Source organism: Garra rufa, chromosome 8, assembly GCF_049309525.1.
Source record: "Garra rufa chromosome 8, GarRuf1.0, whole genome shotgun sequence".
NCBI classification, from domain to species: Eukaryota; Metazoa; Chordata; class Actinopteri; order Cypriniformes; family Cyprinidae; genus Garra; species Garra rufa.
The window spans coordinates 12,386,646-12,403,343 of record NC_133368.1 but is presented as its reverse complement, the minus strand read 5'-3'; the positions used below and the strand labels follow the sequence as shown (position 1 = coordinate 12,403,343).

The 16,698-nt window shown below is 38.5% G+C and overlaps 1 protein-coding gene across 1 annotated transcript in view; it reads right to left on the bottom strand.

Annotated features, from left to right (window-relative positions):
• Nucleotides 1-16,698, bottom strand: part of mycbp2 (MYC binding protein 2) — a 136,329-nt gene that overhangs the window by 19,327 nt on the left and 100,304 nt on the right. Inside the window, 14 exon segments of the mRNA XM_073845931.1 lie at nt 53-292; nt 1,783-1,848; nt 2,054-2,278; nt 2,394-2,550; nt 2,671-2,831; nt 2,920-3,069; nt 3,389-3,588; nt 5,394-5,551; nt 5,659-5,826; nt 5,918-6,162; nt 6,251-6,420; nt 6,530-8,149; nt 14,149-14,271; nt 14,491-14,623. Coding sequence (XP_073702032.1) covers nt 53-292; nt 1,783-1,848; nt 2,054-2,278; nt 2,394-2,550; nt 2,671-2,831; nt 2,920-3,069; nt 3,389-3,588; nt 5,394-5,551; nt 5,659-5,826; nt 5,918-6,162; nt 6,251-6,420; nt 6,530-8,149; nt 14,149-14,271; nt 14,491-14,623 — 3,816 coding nt within the window.

Here is a 16,698-nt window from a genome sequence, read left to right as displayed (position 1 = left end):
CCACACTGTGGTTTGTGCTTTAATGACCTGTTTGAGATGTTTTTGGGCTCACCTGTGATGTAATGAGGCGGAAGACACGCAGCGTCTCAGCTTCACAGTTCTTCTGCTGAGCTACACTGGCTGATATCTGCCCAGCAATCTTGATACTCTCGCCCTCCTTCCAGCCAAGCACTTTAACCTGGCGTACCCTTAGCGTGTTCTCAGGACCCTTAAGCTCGATCTTAATCACATGGTGGTCTCCTCCAGGCAGCTCGCTGGTCACCCAACCCATGTGCCTTGAGTCTAAGTCAATCTGAGACAACAAAAAGTGCATTCAGTGAAAGAACCCTAGAGAGCCCACTGCTCTGATAATCTACATTTCAATGCAGACATGCTTTGACAAGCAATTTCGTTGTTTCCTTGTAGCTCTTGGACCTCAGGACTATGAGTTTACAGCCTTTTTCAAAATTAATTAAAGGATTAGTTCAACTCCACAATCAAAATTTCCTCATAATCATCCAAGATGTTCATGTCTTTCTTTTTCAGTCGAAAAAAAAAAAATAGGTTTTTGAGGAAAACATTCCAAGATTTTTTTCCGTATAGTGGACTTCAATGGGGACCAATGGGTCGAAGGTCCAAACTGCAGTTTCAATGTAGCTTCAAAGATCCCATCCGAAGAATAAGGGTCTTAAAGGATTAGTTCACTTCCAGAACAAATATTTTCAGAAAATGTACTCATGTCTTTCTTTCTTCAGTCATTAAGAAATTATGTTTCTTGAGGAAAACATTTCAGGATTTCTCTCCATATAGTGGCTTTCAATGGTGCCCCCAAGTTTGAACTTCCAAAATGCAGTTTAAATGCAGCTTCAAAGGGCTCTAAATGATCCGAGCCGAGGAAGAAGGGTCTTATCTAGCGAAACGATTTTCGAAATAAATTGACAATTCATATACCTTTAACCTTAAATGCCCATCTTGTCTCATCTCTGCAATGCGTAGTCTGTGTAATCCGGGTCACTACAGTTAGGGTATGTCGAAAAACTCCCATCTCGTTTTCTTCTTTAACTTCAAAATCATCCTACATCGCTTTATTCTACATTTTTTTTTGTAAAGGGCATTTCATCTTCTTTGCAAACACTGGGTCGGTACTTCTGCAGCGATGTAGGGTGATTTTTAAGTTGGGGAAGAAAACAAGATCAGAGTTTTTCAACATACCCTAACACAGACATAGACAAGACAAGCGTTTGAGGTTAAAAAGTATATAAATTGTCAGTTTGTTTAAAAAATGACCAGTCGTTTTGCTAGATAAGACCCTTCTTCCTTCTTTAGAGCCCTTTAAAATGGCATTTAAACTACACTTTGGAAGTTCAAACTTGGGGGCACCACTGAAGTCCATTATATGGAGAGAAATCCCCAGCAAGACAAGCATTTGTGGTTAAAAAGTATATATTTTTTAGAAAACGACCAATAGTTTCACTGTATAAAAAACATTTTTGAAACTGCATTGAAACCGCAATTTGGACCTTTAACCTGTTGATCACCATTGAAGTCCACCATATGGAGAAAAATTCTGGAATGTTTTCCTCAAAAACCTTAATCTCTATTCGACTGAAGAAAGAAAGACCTAAACATCTTGGATGACAATGAGGTGAGTAAATTATCAGGAAATATTAATTCAGGAGTGAAAAAAATAATATTTTAATGTCATATACATAAGTATAGATCAGAGGATGCGTTAAGAATTTTTTCTGCCTTTTACCGAACTGTAAATCTGTTCACAGATAATCTCTGTCATTTAAGTCTCACCTGTTTGATTCTGCAGAGATCTTCCACAGCCTTCCCACAAAGGAATATCATTGATGTGACTTTATTCTGACAGAACGCAAAGCACAAGTTATAAAAATTGTCAGACAAAATGACATATCTGAAGGTTTAAAGGTTATATAGGCCTTATAAACTTTGAACACTTCATAAAATGTATACAGAATTAATAGTTGGCCAACACAGAGAGTGATAATAATATACTGACTAACAAAGAATAGACAGAAAAACTAAGAACAATAGTTTGTAAACTCACTCCAATGTCACGAGAGTTGTCTACATGGACAGTGACGTATGACGCATTGATGCCTTTCACACAGCTGATAGTGATGCTCTTTGTTTTGTTCTTATCTTCATCTCCAGACTCCCAGAACGTCTCAGTGGAGCCATCAGTCAGGCTGCCGATCATGGCTGGTCGGCTGGACGTTTTAATGTCCACCACACTGGTCAGATCTTTCAGACAGGTCACCACACAAAGTTCCTGCAATACAATAAAAAGTAAAATGCATATCTTGATTGCAATGAAAGCCAATTTAGATAAAAGCTTCTGCCAAATGCATACACGTATAAGCAACAGGAAATAAAGTCTTTCCCACCTGACTAATCGCTTCATATCCCGACTGTACGCTGATGTTAAAACTCTCCTCACTGTCCCCATCATCTGATTTGGACAGGATGTTGTTGATGTGGTGAAATACGTTACTCTGGTGCAGGAACTGATGATCTGATTGTTTGAATTTAAGACTCCAACACCTATTGAAACAGCCAAACAAACACTAGATTTGTACATTTTGAAGACATAAGTTGTGCTTGCATGTCTAAAATTTGCCATCACTTTTTTTAATAGGTTTTCTATGAATAGACAGAAGATACCTCAGGGCCATCTGCTGCAGTGAGCTTCCACTGGGAAGTGACATCATGAGGTCAGAGATGGTCTGGAGCAGACGGTGGAAAGTATGTGGCAGCGGATGAGCTGCTTCTCCTGCGATGAGAATGTCAGACAGGGGGTGCTCACAGACACCTAAATCCTTCTCCTGCAAGAAACAAGAAGGAAAAAGCTGTGTCAGAAAAACCTCTGTGAATAAGAACTTGCTAATTAGCAGTGTTGTTGTAAGGCCAAACCTGCTCGAGGTTCTCCTTGTTCCCTTTGTTCTCTTCATCCTCCTCTTCTTCCGTCTCAAAGGGAGACGGAGTCAGAGACGCCACAAAGTGCCACAGGATATCGTGGAGGGAGGTGGTCTGGGTTACGTTGCACAGAAGCCAATTAAAAGCCTGAGAAGGAAATGCAGAACAAAAGGTGCGTTGAGTTCCCAGAACTTCTGACCAATACATTTCCAGTACTTTTATAGTCAACAGTGATACACCGACTTCACTCAACTTCACAAAAATTCTGTATATATAAATTTGCATGACTTTTCAAGACATAATCACAGTTTAAAAATTGCCTTATATTTTCAGGTTTCCATGATCATAGGAACCCATAGTTAATTCATAGTTCAACAACATCTATGACTGTACAATTTAGGACAGGAAGAAGAGAAATGAAAGTAGATAGATGGTCAAAGAGAATGTCTGAAAGAACATCGCTGACCTCCATGGCAAACACCCTGCAGGCTGATTTGCGAAGTGCATGCTTCATAGCCACCTCCAGACCCTCTAGATCATGATGCTGGATAACAAATGCCAACACAGGCCACTGGAAGTTCCTTTCACCCTTGCTGAGAGAGCCGTGGGCTGAGATCAGTCGAGACAACTCGGGAGAAGGGTGACGAAGTAGTGATGACCCAACTTCTGTACAGACCAGCAGAAATTAACTCACATTTTGAAATCGGTTTAACAGTTAAAGGGGTCATGAACTGAGAAATCAAAAATCCCTTAAACTTCTGACATACAGTTGAGGTCAAAAGTTTACACCCCCCTTTCAGAATCTGCTAAGTGGTAATAATTTTAACAAAATAAGAGGGATTATACAAAATGCATGTTATTTTTTTATTTAGTACTGACCTGAATAAGATATTTCACATGAAAGATGTTTACATATAGTCCATAAGAGAAACTAACATTTGAATTTATAAAAATTACCTGGTTCAAAAGTTTACATACACTTGATTCTTAATATTGTGTTGTTACCCGAATGATCCACAGCTGTTTTTTTTAGTGATAGTTGTTCATGAGTCCCTTGTTTGTCCTAAACAGTTAAACTGCCCACTTTCCAACAATGACAGTATGATCCATCTAATCTTGCTACGGACAACTGAGGGACTCATATGCAACTATTACAGAAGGTTCAAACACTCACTGATGCTTCAGATGGAAAAAAAACATGCATTTCTCAATTATTTTGCCTAAATATCTTTTTTTTTTTCATTTAGTACTGCCCTTCAGAGGCTACTTGCATGTTTTTTTCCAGAAGACAAAATAAGTTAAATTTACCCTGATCTTCAAATTACAATAAAGTTTCCTTCTGAAGCATCAGTGTGTTTAAACCTTCTGTAATAGTTGCATGAGTCCCTCAGCGTGAAAAGATAAATCTCAAAATTATACAGTCATTGTTGGAAAGGGTTCAAATACACAAAAATGCTGAAAAACCAAAGAATTTGTGAGATCTGAAGGATTTTTCTGAAGAAGAGCAGGCAGTTCAAAGTTCAAACAACTGTTCAAGACAAAGAAGGGACTCATTATCAACCACTACTAAAAAAACAACAACTGTGGATCATTCAGGTAACAACACAGTATTAAGAATAAATGGATGTAAACTTTTGAACATTTTTTAAATTCACACTGATTCGTGCAAGTAGTGTAAATAATGAGAGAGACAAACGCAGGTCTACGCAGAAACCAAATGATAAAGATGGCTCTGAAGACAACAAGTTGTGCCAAGTTAAGAAAAAAATGTCTTTGCATCGCTTTCCATCTGACACCAACATTAGGGAAAGAGTAAAAGAACTTTGTTTTAATAAAGTTCCAGACTGCGTCAGTAAGAACTTGGTCCATTTTTCTACACAGTCTGATGCAGGATTTTGAGAAAGATTGAATCTAAAAGACAATGCTGTGCCGACTATATTGGATCCGACAGTAATGTTGTGAGTAACTGTTTTTATTACGTGGTCATAATTGCTTTGTCTGTTATTACAGCTTCTCTGATAAGAAGGGGTCAAAATATCAAAAAATAGCCTATTACTTCTAAACGAGGATGTACGTTTAAAAAAAAAATCTTGATAACATTATAAGTTGACCTCAGAGACATTACAAAACAATAAAAAGGCAGTTCATGACCCCTTTAACACAAAACATCAAGAAAACATATATTTACAAATTAAATTTAAAAGTGAACTTAAAACTTCAATTAATCAAGTCTAAACTCTGCTATGACAATGACAATGGCAAGTTCATAGATTGTAAGAACTACTAAAAATGTATACAATCAATGCAAAATAAACAGGATAAAAGCATCTGCCAAATGCAAATGATATTAAAGCACACCTAGTGTAAATAAGAGCCTCAGGACCTCAGTCACTGTCATTATGGTAATAATGGTAATTAGCTGAATTAATTAGGCACTTGTAACTGTGCTGTACAGAGTGACACAACATTACCTGCATCCCCACTGTGCACCCTGCGCCTCGGCACTGCTTTGACCCTTGCTGGAGAGGCTGAGTGCTGCTTATCATACTCAGAGGCCACCACTGAATATGAGCGCTGGAATACTGTCCGCTTGGCTGTGTCACTGTCTGTGATTGGACTTGTCTCCAAACTAAGGGAACAAAGTGAAAAAAGAAATCATACAGAGACAAGCATACCCAAAACGTTAAATGTTCACAGAACACAGCACTTTGAGAGATGGGAAGCTTGTTACAGTACCTTGGAGGCATGGACTTCATGTTACTTCCTGGCTCTTCAAAAACATTGGGGCAGGCATCTGGAGTGACCGAGATGTAGGGAGCAGGGACTGACGTAGAACGCAAATAACGCATCTCATCCTGAAACAGGTTGTCATCTTGATAGGCCCCAAAGTTCTCCGTGTGTTGGCTGTGAAAGGACATTGAGAAGACTCAATGAGATACTCAGTACACTACAACAATCTTGGCAATGGTGATCAAGGTGAACACAAGGTATTTACCGGGCTAGGGTTTGCAGATAGAGGCAGCCCATCTTGTTAGGTAGTTCCTCAGACACTCCCTCCTTGAGGCTGGGCAGATGTGAGTGGAAGGGTTTAGGTGGGTGATGGCAAAGCAGACTAGGCTCAGCAGCACTGCTCAGAGACAGCAGGAACAGTGCATTGGCACGGATCACCTGATGGGCCTCCATCGTGGGCAGAGCCCGTGGGGTTTTCACCTGGAGAGGTTTCTTCCTTGACTGCTTCACCTAAACCAAGAACCACAGGGTTGAACCCAAGGAAGAAGTATACAATTATGCATTATGCATTTCCCTACATTGGTCAAGACTGACATACCTTTTCTCTGGCAGCTGTTTGTTTTTCCCTCAGGTATTTCTCTCTACAACGATCACACACCAGGTACCAGGTGCTTCCTCCAATCCCACCATCTCCACAGTTACCAGCCCAGCCTCCACAAAAGTGGCCAATGCTGTTATAGCCCTGTCCTCCTGCATACCGACCACAACCTGAAAGAACACAACATAGAAACTGATGATTGATCTCCATATATTGGTCTTTACAGCTGCTCTGAATAAAACAGAATGGAGTAAGACCCAAGAATTGAAGACACTGTACCTGGATGGGCCTGTCTCATGTGGTACGTAACAGGGTATGGGTGAGACTCTCCACACAGCTCACAGATGGTGTCCTTCTCAGGGCCTCCCATAGCCAACTGCGCCATCTCCCCAAAGAGGTTCCCCCTGGGGCGTACCTCGGCTTTCTCCTTCTTCTTCTTCTCTTTCTTTGTCTTCTTGCCGTCCTTTTCATTCTCTTTCTTTTTAAGGATAGCGCTGGACCCTGGACTTGGGAAGATCATGTTCTGTGTAGCCGCTTTAATGGTAGCCATGGATATGTCCTCCCAAAAGGCTACTAGGTGCTGAAGGGTGAGAGGCAAGATGGACTTGGACCTCATAGAGGAGTGGCTGGTCATCTCATAGGAGACTACCTCACTTTTTCCATCCTCGCACTTCTCTGGCAAGGGTGGCTCTTTGAGCATGGACAGAACTTTGTTCTTGTTGATGCTTCCCATCTTGGAAATGTCTGGTCCATGTGGTGATATGTTGAACATGTTGAGAGCCGAGGAGATCTCCAGAGAGTGGCGGTTCTTCAGTTTGTTCTCTTTCTCTTCAAAGCCCTGCTGGCAGCTGAGAGAATTACGGATGGGTGCGTGTTCTTTTGTCAGCTCCGGGTTGAACTTGAGGAAGGATGAACAAGCCATGGCATCATGTACTATGCCCTCGTGCCACAAGAAGGCAGCGAAAACTGCACGGGCACATTCTGCAACGGAAGGCGACATGGCTTGCTTGGCAGGTTCAGTGGGACGCACGTTTTCGCCTTTAAAGAGTGGCCCTGATTTGTCTTTTTTAGGTCTCACGTGTCTGCTGGAGGTTTTACGGCTGACTTTGGGTGAGGAACGACTTTCAAGTTCCTCTTTGACTGGGGCTTTTCCAATACTAAAGTGGACCTTGGAGGAGCCCTCTTCAGCATTTTGCAACTCTGCGTTTTCATCATTGGCTTCATCGTTGGATAGCAAGGCGCTGGACCTACACACCTCCACCACTTCACTGTGAAGGTTTTCTTGAACTACATGAGGAGATGGGGCTCGGTTTTCAGCATTGCTGCTTCCTCCTTTGCCCTCTTTGGGTGAAATTTTTGGCTTGGGAGATGTAGACCTGCCCCTCAGAGGTTCCATGAGAGGAACCTTCTTCTTTCGGAGAGTGTCGGGGTCTAACGTATAGGAGTCAGATTTGGATCTCTCACGAGGAGGGTCCAGGTGCGTTTTCGAAGAAGGACTAACTTTCGAGGGCAGGTTCTTATCATGAGGGGAGGATGAACGTGGGGAACTGTTGCTGGAAGGGCTAGACCTGCCTGAACTGAAGGTCTTCTGTTTGGGTGAGGAGGAACGAGAGCCAGGGTTTGGAGACTCAGCTCTAAGGCCTGAAGTTCGGCCATCTGCTTTCAAAGCTTGTAGAGTGTTGTGGTTAGGGGAGTGGGAGCGGCTGTGAGAGTCGGACCGTAGTTTCCCAGTGTCTGATTTGAGAATGAGGGCCTCACTGGCAGACAGACTCTCATTGTTCTTGCTCTTCACCTGGTCGACAGATCGGCTAGAGTGACTGTCCGTTTTAGAGGATCGACTCTCTTGACGATGCTTGCTGCCTGGAGACATAGATCGACTGGCCATGTTATCCCTGTCACCTGCGTATCGTAACACACCAACAGTTACCAATGTGGAACTTTTTTGGTGCAGGAGGCACTCCACAAAAACTTGTCAGGCTTTTTCACATACGTAGGAAGAAAAAAATAAAAACAGACAAAAGACACTTGAAAATGTAATTTACAACATAACTTTAGAAACAAAACGGAAGTAAACAAGAAGTAAAACAGAAGTAAACTTTAAAACGGCATCTACAAGAATGCACTGAAATCCAAGAATGACTTTAAATTTTAATTTACTGACCAACATTTATTTATATATGAATTCAAGTATTCATCAAAGTATTTAAGGTAGCAATACTGATGCGAATGGAAAGCACCCAGGTCATGGGAAATGTTTGTCACCATATATATTCCAAAGCACTACATACTCTGTTGCCATGCCTAAGAGGGGAAATAAATGGACTGTGGAAGAGAGGATGACATGAAACCCCTCCCTGTAGTGAGTCTCCAGGGTGCTCCCCGGAGAAGACATGCATTACCCACCCTTTTGTCTGAGAACAAGAGATGAGAGAGCGGTGCCAGGGCCGGTCGCACTGCTTTTGTGCACACGCTCACGTGAAGCAAGGCTGCGTGATGAAGCATCTACAGCGGAAAACAGTGGCAAGGAGAGTAAGCAACAAGGCTTGAACCAAGGAAAACCATCAGAGAATGAGAAAGAAGTGAGTCAATGAACAACGGGGTGAGTGGAAGAAAGTGTATGAGGGGAAAGACTCTAGCCCTGTTTACACTTGATATTAACAATCGTCTTGGGTGATCTAATCACAAGTGGAGAACTAAGAGACTGCAGTTTACACTTATTTACATGCATTTTAAATTGGTCTGTGACCGCTTTGTTTTCAAGGGGAGAGTTAAAGATTTTGTGACTACATGTATAACTTACAATATCAGTTGATGTGTTAAAAACAGATGCAGTAAATGTGCTTCTGAGGCCATTTTATAAAGTATTCATATTATATTTGCTTCCAAATATGATGCCTTAAGTGAAATGCTTGTTATTTTAGTCAAGCTCCTATATTAACTGGGCATTTTAGATCTGTGTTATTGTTATTCTATGACCACAGGGGTTCAACAGTAATTTAATAAAGCTACGAGAATACTTTCTGTGAGCAAAGAAAACAACAACTTTATTCAACAATTTCTTCTCTTCCTTGTCAGACTCCACAGGAACTGTTGTGATAGCGGATCGCAGACTGACGCGGAATAGAAGAAATTTTTGAATAAAATTGTTATTCATAAAATTAAGCTTAATTTACTTATGTCACAGACTATTTTAACCATGCCCTTACTACCTTTCTGGTTCTTAAACGTGTCATTTGTGTTGCTGTGAATGAAGGGTCAGAAAGCTCTCAGATTTCTTTAAAAAGATGAACAAAGGTCTTAAGGAATTGGAACGACACAAGGGTGTATAATTAATGACAATTTTAATTTTTGGGTGAACTTTCCTTTCAAAAACCCTTGGTTTTGAACAATGAAGTCAGGTGGATGATGCCTGGGATGCATTAGTATTACACAACTAGCGCTACGTGGTGTGTTTCAGACTACCTCCAAATTGGATCACAAAAATGATTTACAACTAGGGATGTAACCAGCGATTATTTTAGTAATCGAGTATAGGTTGATAACTCTGACGATTAATCAAGTTATCAGGTAATTATAAATGTTTTTTTTTTTCAGGTTATAAAAATAAACTTAATCAAACAACAGCCTTTTAAATCTATGTAAATAATTAAAGTGCATAAATTAAACCTGCACTGTATAATTTTCATAATAGTATTACTTTATTATGATTTTTAAATCAAGAATTAATATATTAAGAAGCCTTAGAAAATGGTCTAATGCGTTTCATGGATTTTCATCTATGAATTGTGTCATATCCAGTATTTTTATAATCGAGTACAAGAATTGAATCAAGGAATTGAGATGGCCCTGTATGCAACCTCATCAAAGCTCTGTGAATGGTAATAGAATCACCCACGGTGGATGTAAACAGGGCCAGAGGGGCATCTAGGTACTAGGAAAGACATATGAATAGAGAAAAAGCAACAAGTAGAAGGACAGACACTGTGAGAGAGACAGAGACTGGTAGAAGCAGGCACAAGACTAAAAAATAAAACTGGGCATTAACCAGTGCAAGGAGGGTGGCAGAAGAGTGTGAAAAACTGTAATAAATCTGAAATGCAGATTCAGAGTATTCTGGCTGTGGAAAATATTGAGACACTTGCGCCTTAAATATCCCAAAAAAACCCATTGTGGATTACACTGAGGGATGCAATGCTAAAGCACTGCACGGTTTTGATTGCGTGGACAGATTCCTGGACCTCTTGGTGATTGTTAAGCTAATAAAGGATCAAATCAAGCACTGTACATGTAGCAAGCAAAAAAAGTTAACAGAAACATTTGACATGAAACACAGATATTGTTAGTAGCTACAACAGAAACACAGAACTTAAATGTTATTCGGCCACTGAGATGAGAAAGAAAAGAATCACCAATTCAAACACAGCAAGCAAGCGGGTGGACGCCGACAGAAAAGCAGGGGAAATAGGCCTGAACGAATCTCAACAACCTACGGGACACTATAACAAATAAGCGCTTAAGACAAGAACAAGCAGCACCTGTGCAAGCAAGCACCGCCACTACCTTATAGACGGACAGACTTACTCGGAAGCTGTGGATGCGGTTGAGGCTGCTGGGAAAGGGATTGTCCAAACACAAATGGGCTGTGGACAAGGGAAGAGGGAGGTTTGGCAGCTTGCTCAAGTATGGAAGGAGTTGGGAGGAAAGGCCCAGACTGAATGGAATTCAGTATGGCACTCAGCCGGTCACCTGCAATGCGGAAGACAATGGGAGTGCTGTAGCTTATATGATCCTTAAAAGGAGCCATACAAAACGCTCGTCAGTTTAACGCCCCACACAAGCACGCTCACTGGAAGGAATGGAGTGTGTGAGTGGGTCAGCTGAACCAACGTGAGGGGGATAAGGAATGGGCGGAAAAGCCGTAGGTCAGGTTTTCATGTGAAACACCTACAAGGTCACAGGTCAGGCATTGGCAGACAAAGCCAATGCTATGCGTTCATCCCTTTTATAGTGAAATTCTTTTAATATTAAGTTGTTAAAGTCAACATGAAAAAAACTTTCATAATGCAATGTTTATTGAGGGGGGGGAAGTGGGTTGGGAATTGATTTTATCTCAAGAACTGATTGGATTGGTTACATTTGATAGGTTAGTATTAACTTCATGTTGACTTTTAGTCAAGGAGCATTTAGTTAAGCACCAGGGTTTTATTAAGTATAAGAGGTGATGAAGGACCCATCAGACAGCCGTCTATGGGTAACGCCACTAAGCAGCGGTGCATGAGAACAGTATGGTGAGAGGCAGTGGACAATAAATGGGTAAGACCCAGCTGCAGCACACAGAGTCTTGCCCATGCACACAATGATGCCTTCACACGCCACAGACGACAGCCAGGACACACAGATCACAGCATGCAGAACACAATTACTCTGATTGCACAGAGCTCAATTAAGACAAAAGATTGTGTTGGCTTATTAATCAGGGGTCATACAGTATATTACATCAATAAAAGACCCTGATTTGATGTCCACTAAATCCAGGGCTCCATGACGTTTCCAAGACTTTTCCTGTTGTTTGTGATTACTAGATAAGGATTTTAAAAGATCCAATTATATGTGCAGTATACGCTACCAGTCAAAAGTTTTTGAACAGTATGATTTGTAATGTTTTTAAAAGAAGTCTCTTCTGCTCTCAAAGCTGCAAATATTTAATCCAAACTACAGCAAAAACAGTAAAATTGTGAAATATTTTGACTATTTAAAATAACTATTTTAAATAGTTATTTTCTTCAGTTTTCTAGTGGAATATATTTAAAAATATAATTTATTCCTGTGATTTCAAAGCTGAATTTTTAGCATCATTATTCCAGTCACATGATCCTTCAGAAAGCATTCTAATATTGTGATTTGCTGCTCAAAAACATTTATTATTACTGTTAAAAAATGTCAGGTGTGTCAGGTTTCTTGAAAAGAAAGTTCAGAAGAACAGCATTTATCTGAAATAGAAACCTTTTGTAACATTATACGTCTTTATCATCACTTTTGATCAATTTAAAGCATCCTTGCATTTATTTGCCAAAAAAAGAAAACAAATTATACTGACTTCAAACTTTTGAATGGCAGTTTTACAAAAGCTTTATTTCAAATAAATGTTGATTTTTAGTTCTTTCTATTCAAAGAATCATGAAAAAAAAAATAACTCAGCTGTTCTAAATATTAATGATATTAATAAAAAAACGTTTCGTGAACATAAAATCAACACAGAATAATTTCCGAAAGATCATGTGACTGTAGACTGGAGTATTGATGCTGAAAATTTAGCTTTGATCACAGGAATATATTAGATTTTAAAATATATTCAAATAGAAAAGTAAATGCAGGCTTGATAAGCAGAAGAGACTACTTTAAAAATATTTAAAAAAAAATCTTAGGTTCAAAAACTTTTGACTGGTGGTGTACACTAACATTTGGGGGTCAGTAAGATTTTTAATACTTTTATTCAGCAAGGATGCATTTAATTGATTGAAAGTCAAATAAATGCTGTTTTTTTAAACACTCTATTCATCAAAGAATCCTTAAAAAATGCATATCCACAAAAATACAAAGCAGCACAACTGTTTTCAGCATTATTTAGAATGATGGCTGTTGAAAATTCACCTTTGCCATCACAAGAATAAATTACATTTGAAATGTATTAAACATAAACATCATACATTTTAAGTGTTATTTTAAGTAATAATATTTTAAAACACTGTTTTACTATATTTTGAACATTAGACACTTTTTTTTTAAAAACATTAAAAATATTACCAACCCCAAGATTTGGATTATGCTGTATGTTTAGTAAAAAAAAAAAATAATAATAATAATTCTGGTCCATTTTTTACATTACTTTTTACCTAAAAAGTTTCACCTAAAGAAATCGCAGTTACTAAAATATGAATACAACAGAAAAATCGTGGATGACTGGCTATTTTACTACTGTTGAATTGGCATCAATGTTATGAAGTAACATTTAACATCAGGAAATAAATTACCAATATATATCTGATCAAATATGACATATGTATGGTAGGGTTAGGGTTAGGGTTAGGTTAGGGTTCAATTTATTTCATGATAACAATGTATATCATGATATAGTCGTTTTATAATATATATAGGTCTTTATGATATAAAAATTTGTGATACCATAGAAATTTCATTGTCACCAGAGTCAGTATTACAAAAAACAAATACTAGCCTTAATTAAAAACAAACTCACAAGCTACTACAGTAGAACAAATAAGAAATGCTACATACATTGTATAAAGTAACCACTTGTATAAAAACACTGCATATTCTTCACTGTGTAAATTAAATATATGTAATATATTTAATTAAAGTTACAACAGTGATTTAGTCAAGAGTAGTGAGAGATTTTCTCTCTTTTATTGTTTAATTAACATGAATGACATACAGCAGGAATATTAGACTGCTGTCACTTTAGGAGCTACCTGAATTCAATAATCTGTTACATATGTAAACAGTACTGTGTATTGCTTTCCCTTAAGACCTTAATTACTGTGTTTACAAGGATACTTGCAAAGATGGGGCACTTTGACACATCCAAGTGTGTTTATGTAAAAATAAATACTCCCATCTTTACGTGCCCATGCATTTAGGGAAATAAGGTCTCTTTCGCTGCTGATTGCGCTTGAATGGTTTAAAATCACTTGTTTTTTTAAAAATCTCTACCGGTTGACAAATTTCTACTGGTTAATTGTGTCTACTGGTATATCGCCCACCCCTAGAACATGGTATGAGCAACTGGCAAATGAACTTTTATCAAATAAACAAAGGTGTTAAAGTCACTCAATAATAAATCACTTTTTTTTTCAGGATTTCTCCAGGATCTTTACTCTCACCTTTGTTGTTGATGCCGTAGTCAAAGCCCTGAGCTCCCGAGCCGCCCATGCCCCTGTTAAACGCCTGGACTGAGAATGGGCTGGGAGGAGGGGTCTGGGCTCCATGCTCCAAAATCGCTTGCTCTGTTTCAGAGAGAAACAAAGCATTAATAAACAAACAAACATCAATTACTAACAGCTATATTTCAACTTATGGTTTATGCATGGTTTTTCACATTTTAAGTTGTCTTTTATTTCATTAAGGTTATATTATCAACAAGTTATATATAATACAATTAAGTGCACTTTTTTCACAAGGGATGCCATGGATAAGGCTGGAAGTGAGAGGAGGGTTTGTTTTACCTTCTTCATGACGCAGGTACTGGTTTCCCCCTCTGTCTCGGGCCAAAGACCACGCCTCCCCATCATCGCTCTCACAGAACTCCACCACGCTGTTCTTATCCAGCTGAACCCAGGTGCCCTCCGAGTTAATCACCTGATACAGACACAGCTTTATTTACCTCCTCTCTCGCACACACACAATTCACACCACATCAATCCAGAGCAGCACGACTGATTAGCAAAGAAAACTCAGTGGAGGCTTTAAAGTAACAGCGCATTTAGACACATGAAGACAAATATTTGATGTACCATTCATTTCTCAGGATTTCTGAACTGAAACCAGTTCAAACAAAGACACTGTTTTAAAATTGACTCGATATTCGTGAGAAGAATAGCAGTGTTTGTGTAAGTTGGGAGGCTCAGAGACAGCGACTTTAGGAGAGCATTTGAGGACAGCATGACACACCACACCCTCTACTGAGAGAAGAAAGAGGCAAAGTCCAGCCCGTCCATGATCACACATGGAGACTATCCAAATGCCATAAAAGATGTTTACCGAGGTTGTGCGCCATTCAGAATTCCTGTTCAATTCCTGAATTTGAATTGAGACATTATACCGGATGCAAAAGTGTAATTTGAATTTAAGAAAGTACAATTACATTGAAAGAAAAAATAATATAATATAATATAATATAATATAATATAATATAATATAATATAATACCATACCATACCTCAGGGTATCTATAGAAGTTATAATATAGCTTAAAGCAGTGTTTTTCAACCTTTTTTGAGCCAAGGTACATTTTTAATAAAAATAAAAAAAATCACAAGGCACACCAACAATCGAAACTGTAAAAAAATGAAACTCTGTAGCCTATATTAACAAAATACAGCCATTCTTATTGAAGTGTCTTGAACAGGAATCAAATAAACACAAAGAAAAAAGTATTTTATGATCTTTCATATTTCTTCTTCTTTCAAATAAAAAGTGCAATTAACAATATACAGTCATTCTTATCAAAGTGCCTTGAATAGGAATCAAATAAACAGGCAATTAGCTATCTACTGCCAGTGCCACCTACTGATATGGAAGAGTATGACATAATTACTCTGCCGGTGTCACTAGACAGCGCAGACACTCGACAATGGCACATTATTCGCAGACAATAACTTCTTAGTTTTCAAAAAATGTTTTAGACCAATTGAAATTGAATAATTTCCCACGGCACACCTGACGATCTCTCACGGCACACTAGTGTACCGCGGCACAGTGGTTGAAAAACACTGGCTTAAAGGAACACTCCACTTTTTTTGGAAATAGGCTCATTCTCCAACTCCCCCCCGAGTTAATAAGTTGATTTTTACCGTTTTGAAATCCATTCAGCCGTTCTCCTGTTCTGGCGATATCACTTTTAGCATAGCTTAGCATAGATCATTGAATCCTATTAGACCAATAGCATCACGTTCAAAAATGACCAACGAGTTTCGATATTTGTCCTATTTAAAACTTGACTCTTCTGTAGTTATATCGTGTACTAAGACCGGTGGAAATGCAAAGCTTCAATTTTCTAGGCTGATAAGATTAGGAACTACACTCCCATTCCGGCGTAATAGTCAAGGAAGTTTGCTGCCGTAATATGGCCGAAGCAGGAGCAGTAATACCACGCAGCACATGTGCAAATGCTAAACTAGCTGGGAACTCATTTCTGATAATACTCCACCTGCTTCGGCCATATTACGGCCATATTATTTAAATAGGACAAATATGGAAACTCGTTGGTCAATTTTGAACGCGATGCTATTGGTCTAATAGGATTCAATGATCTATGCTAACGGTAAAAATCAACTTATTAACTCGGGGGGGAGTTGGAGAATGAGCCTATTTCCAAAAAAAGTGTAGTGTTCCTTTAAAACAACATGATAATATAGTATAACTTAAGATAATTTTAATATGATATAATAAAATAATATAATAACTCAAAGTATATACAGAATTCATATTATAGTTAAAACAGCATGACATAAAATTATATATTATAACATAACATGATATAATATAATATAATATAGGTATGTATAGAAGTTATAATATAGTTTAAATTAACATGATAATTTAATATAACATTATATATATATATATATAATATAATATTAATTTTAATATAATATAATATAATACCTCTCAAGGTATCTACAGTAGTCATAATATAGTTTAAAATAATATAA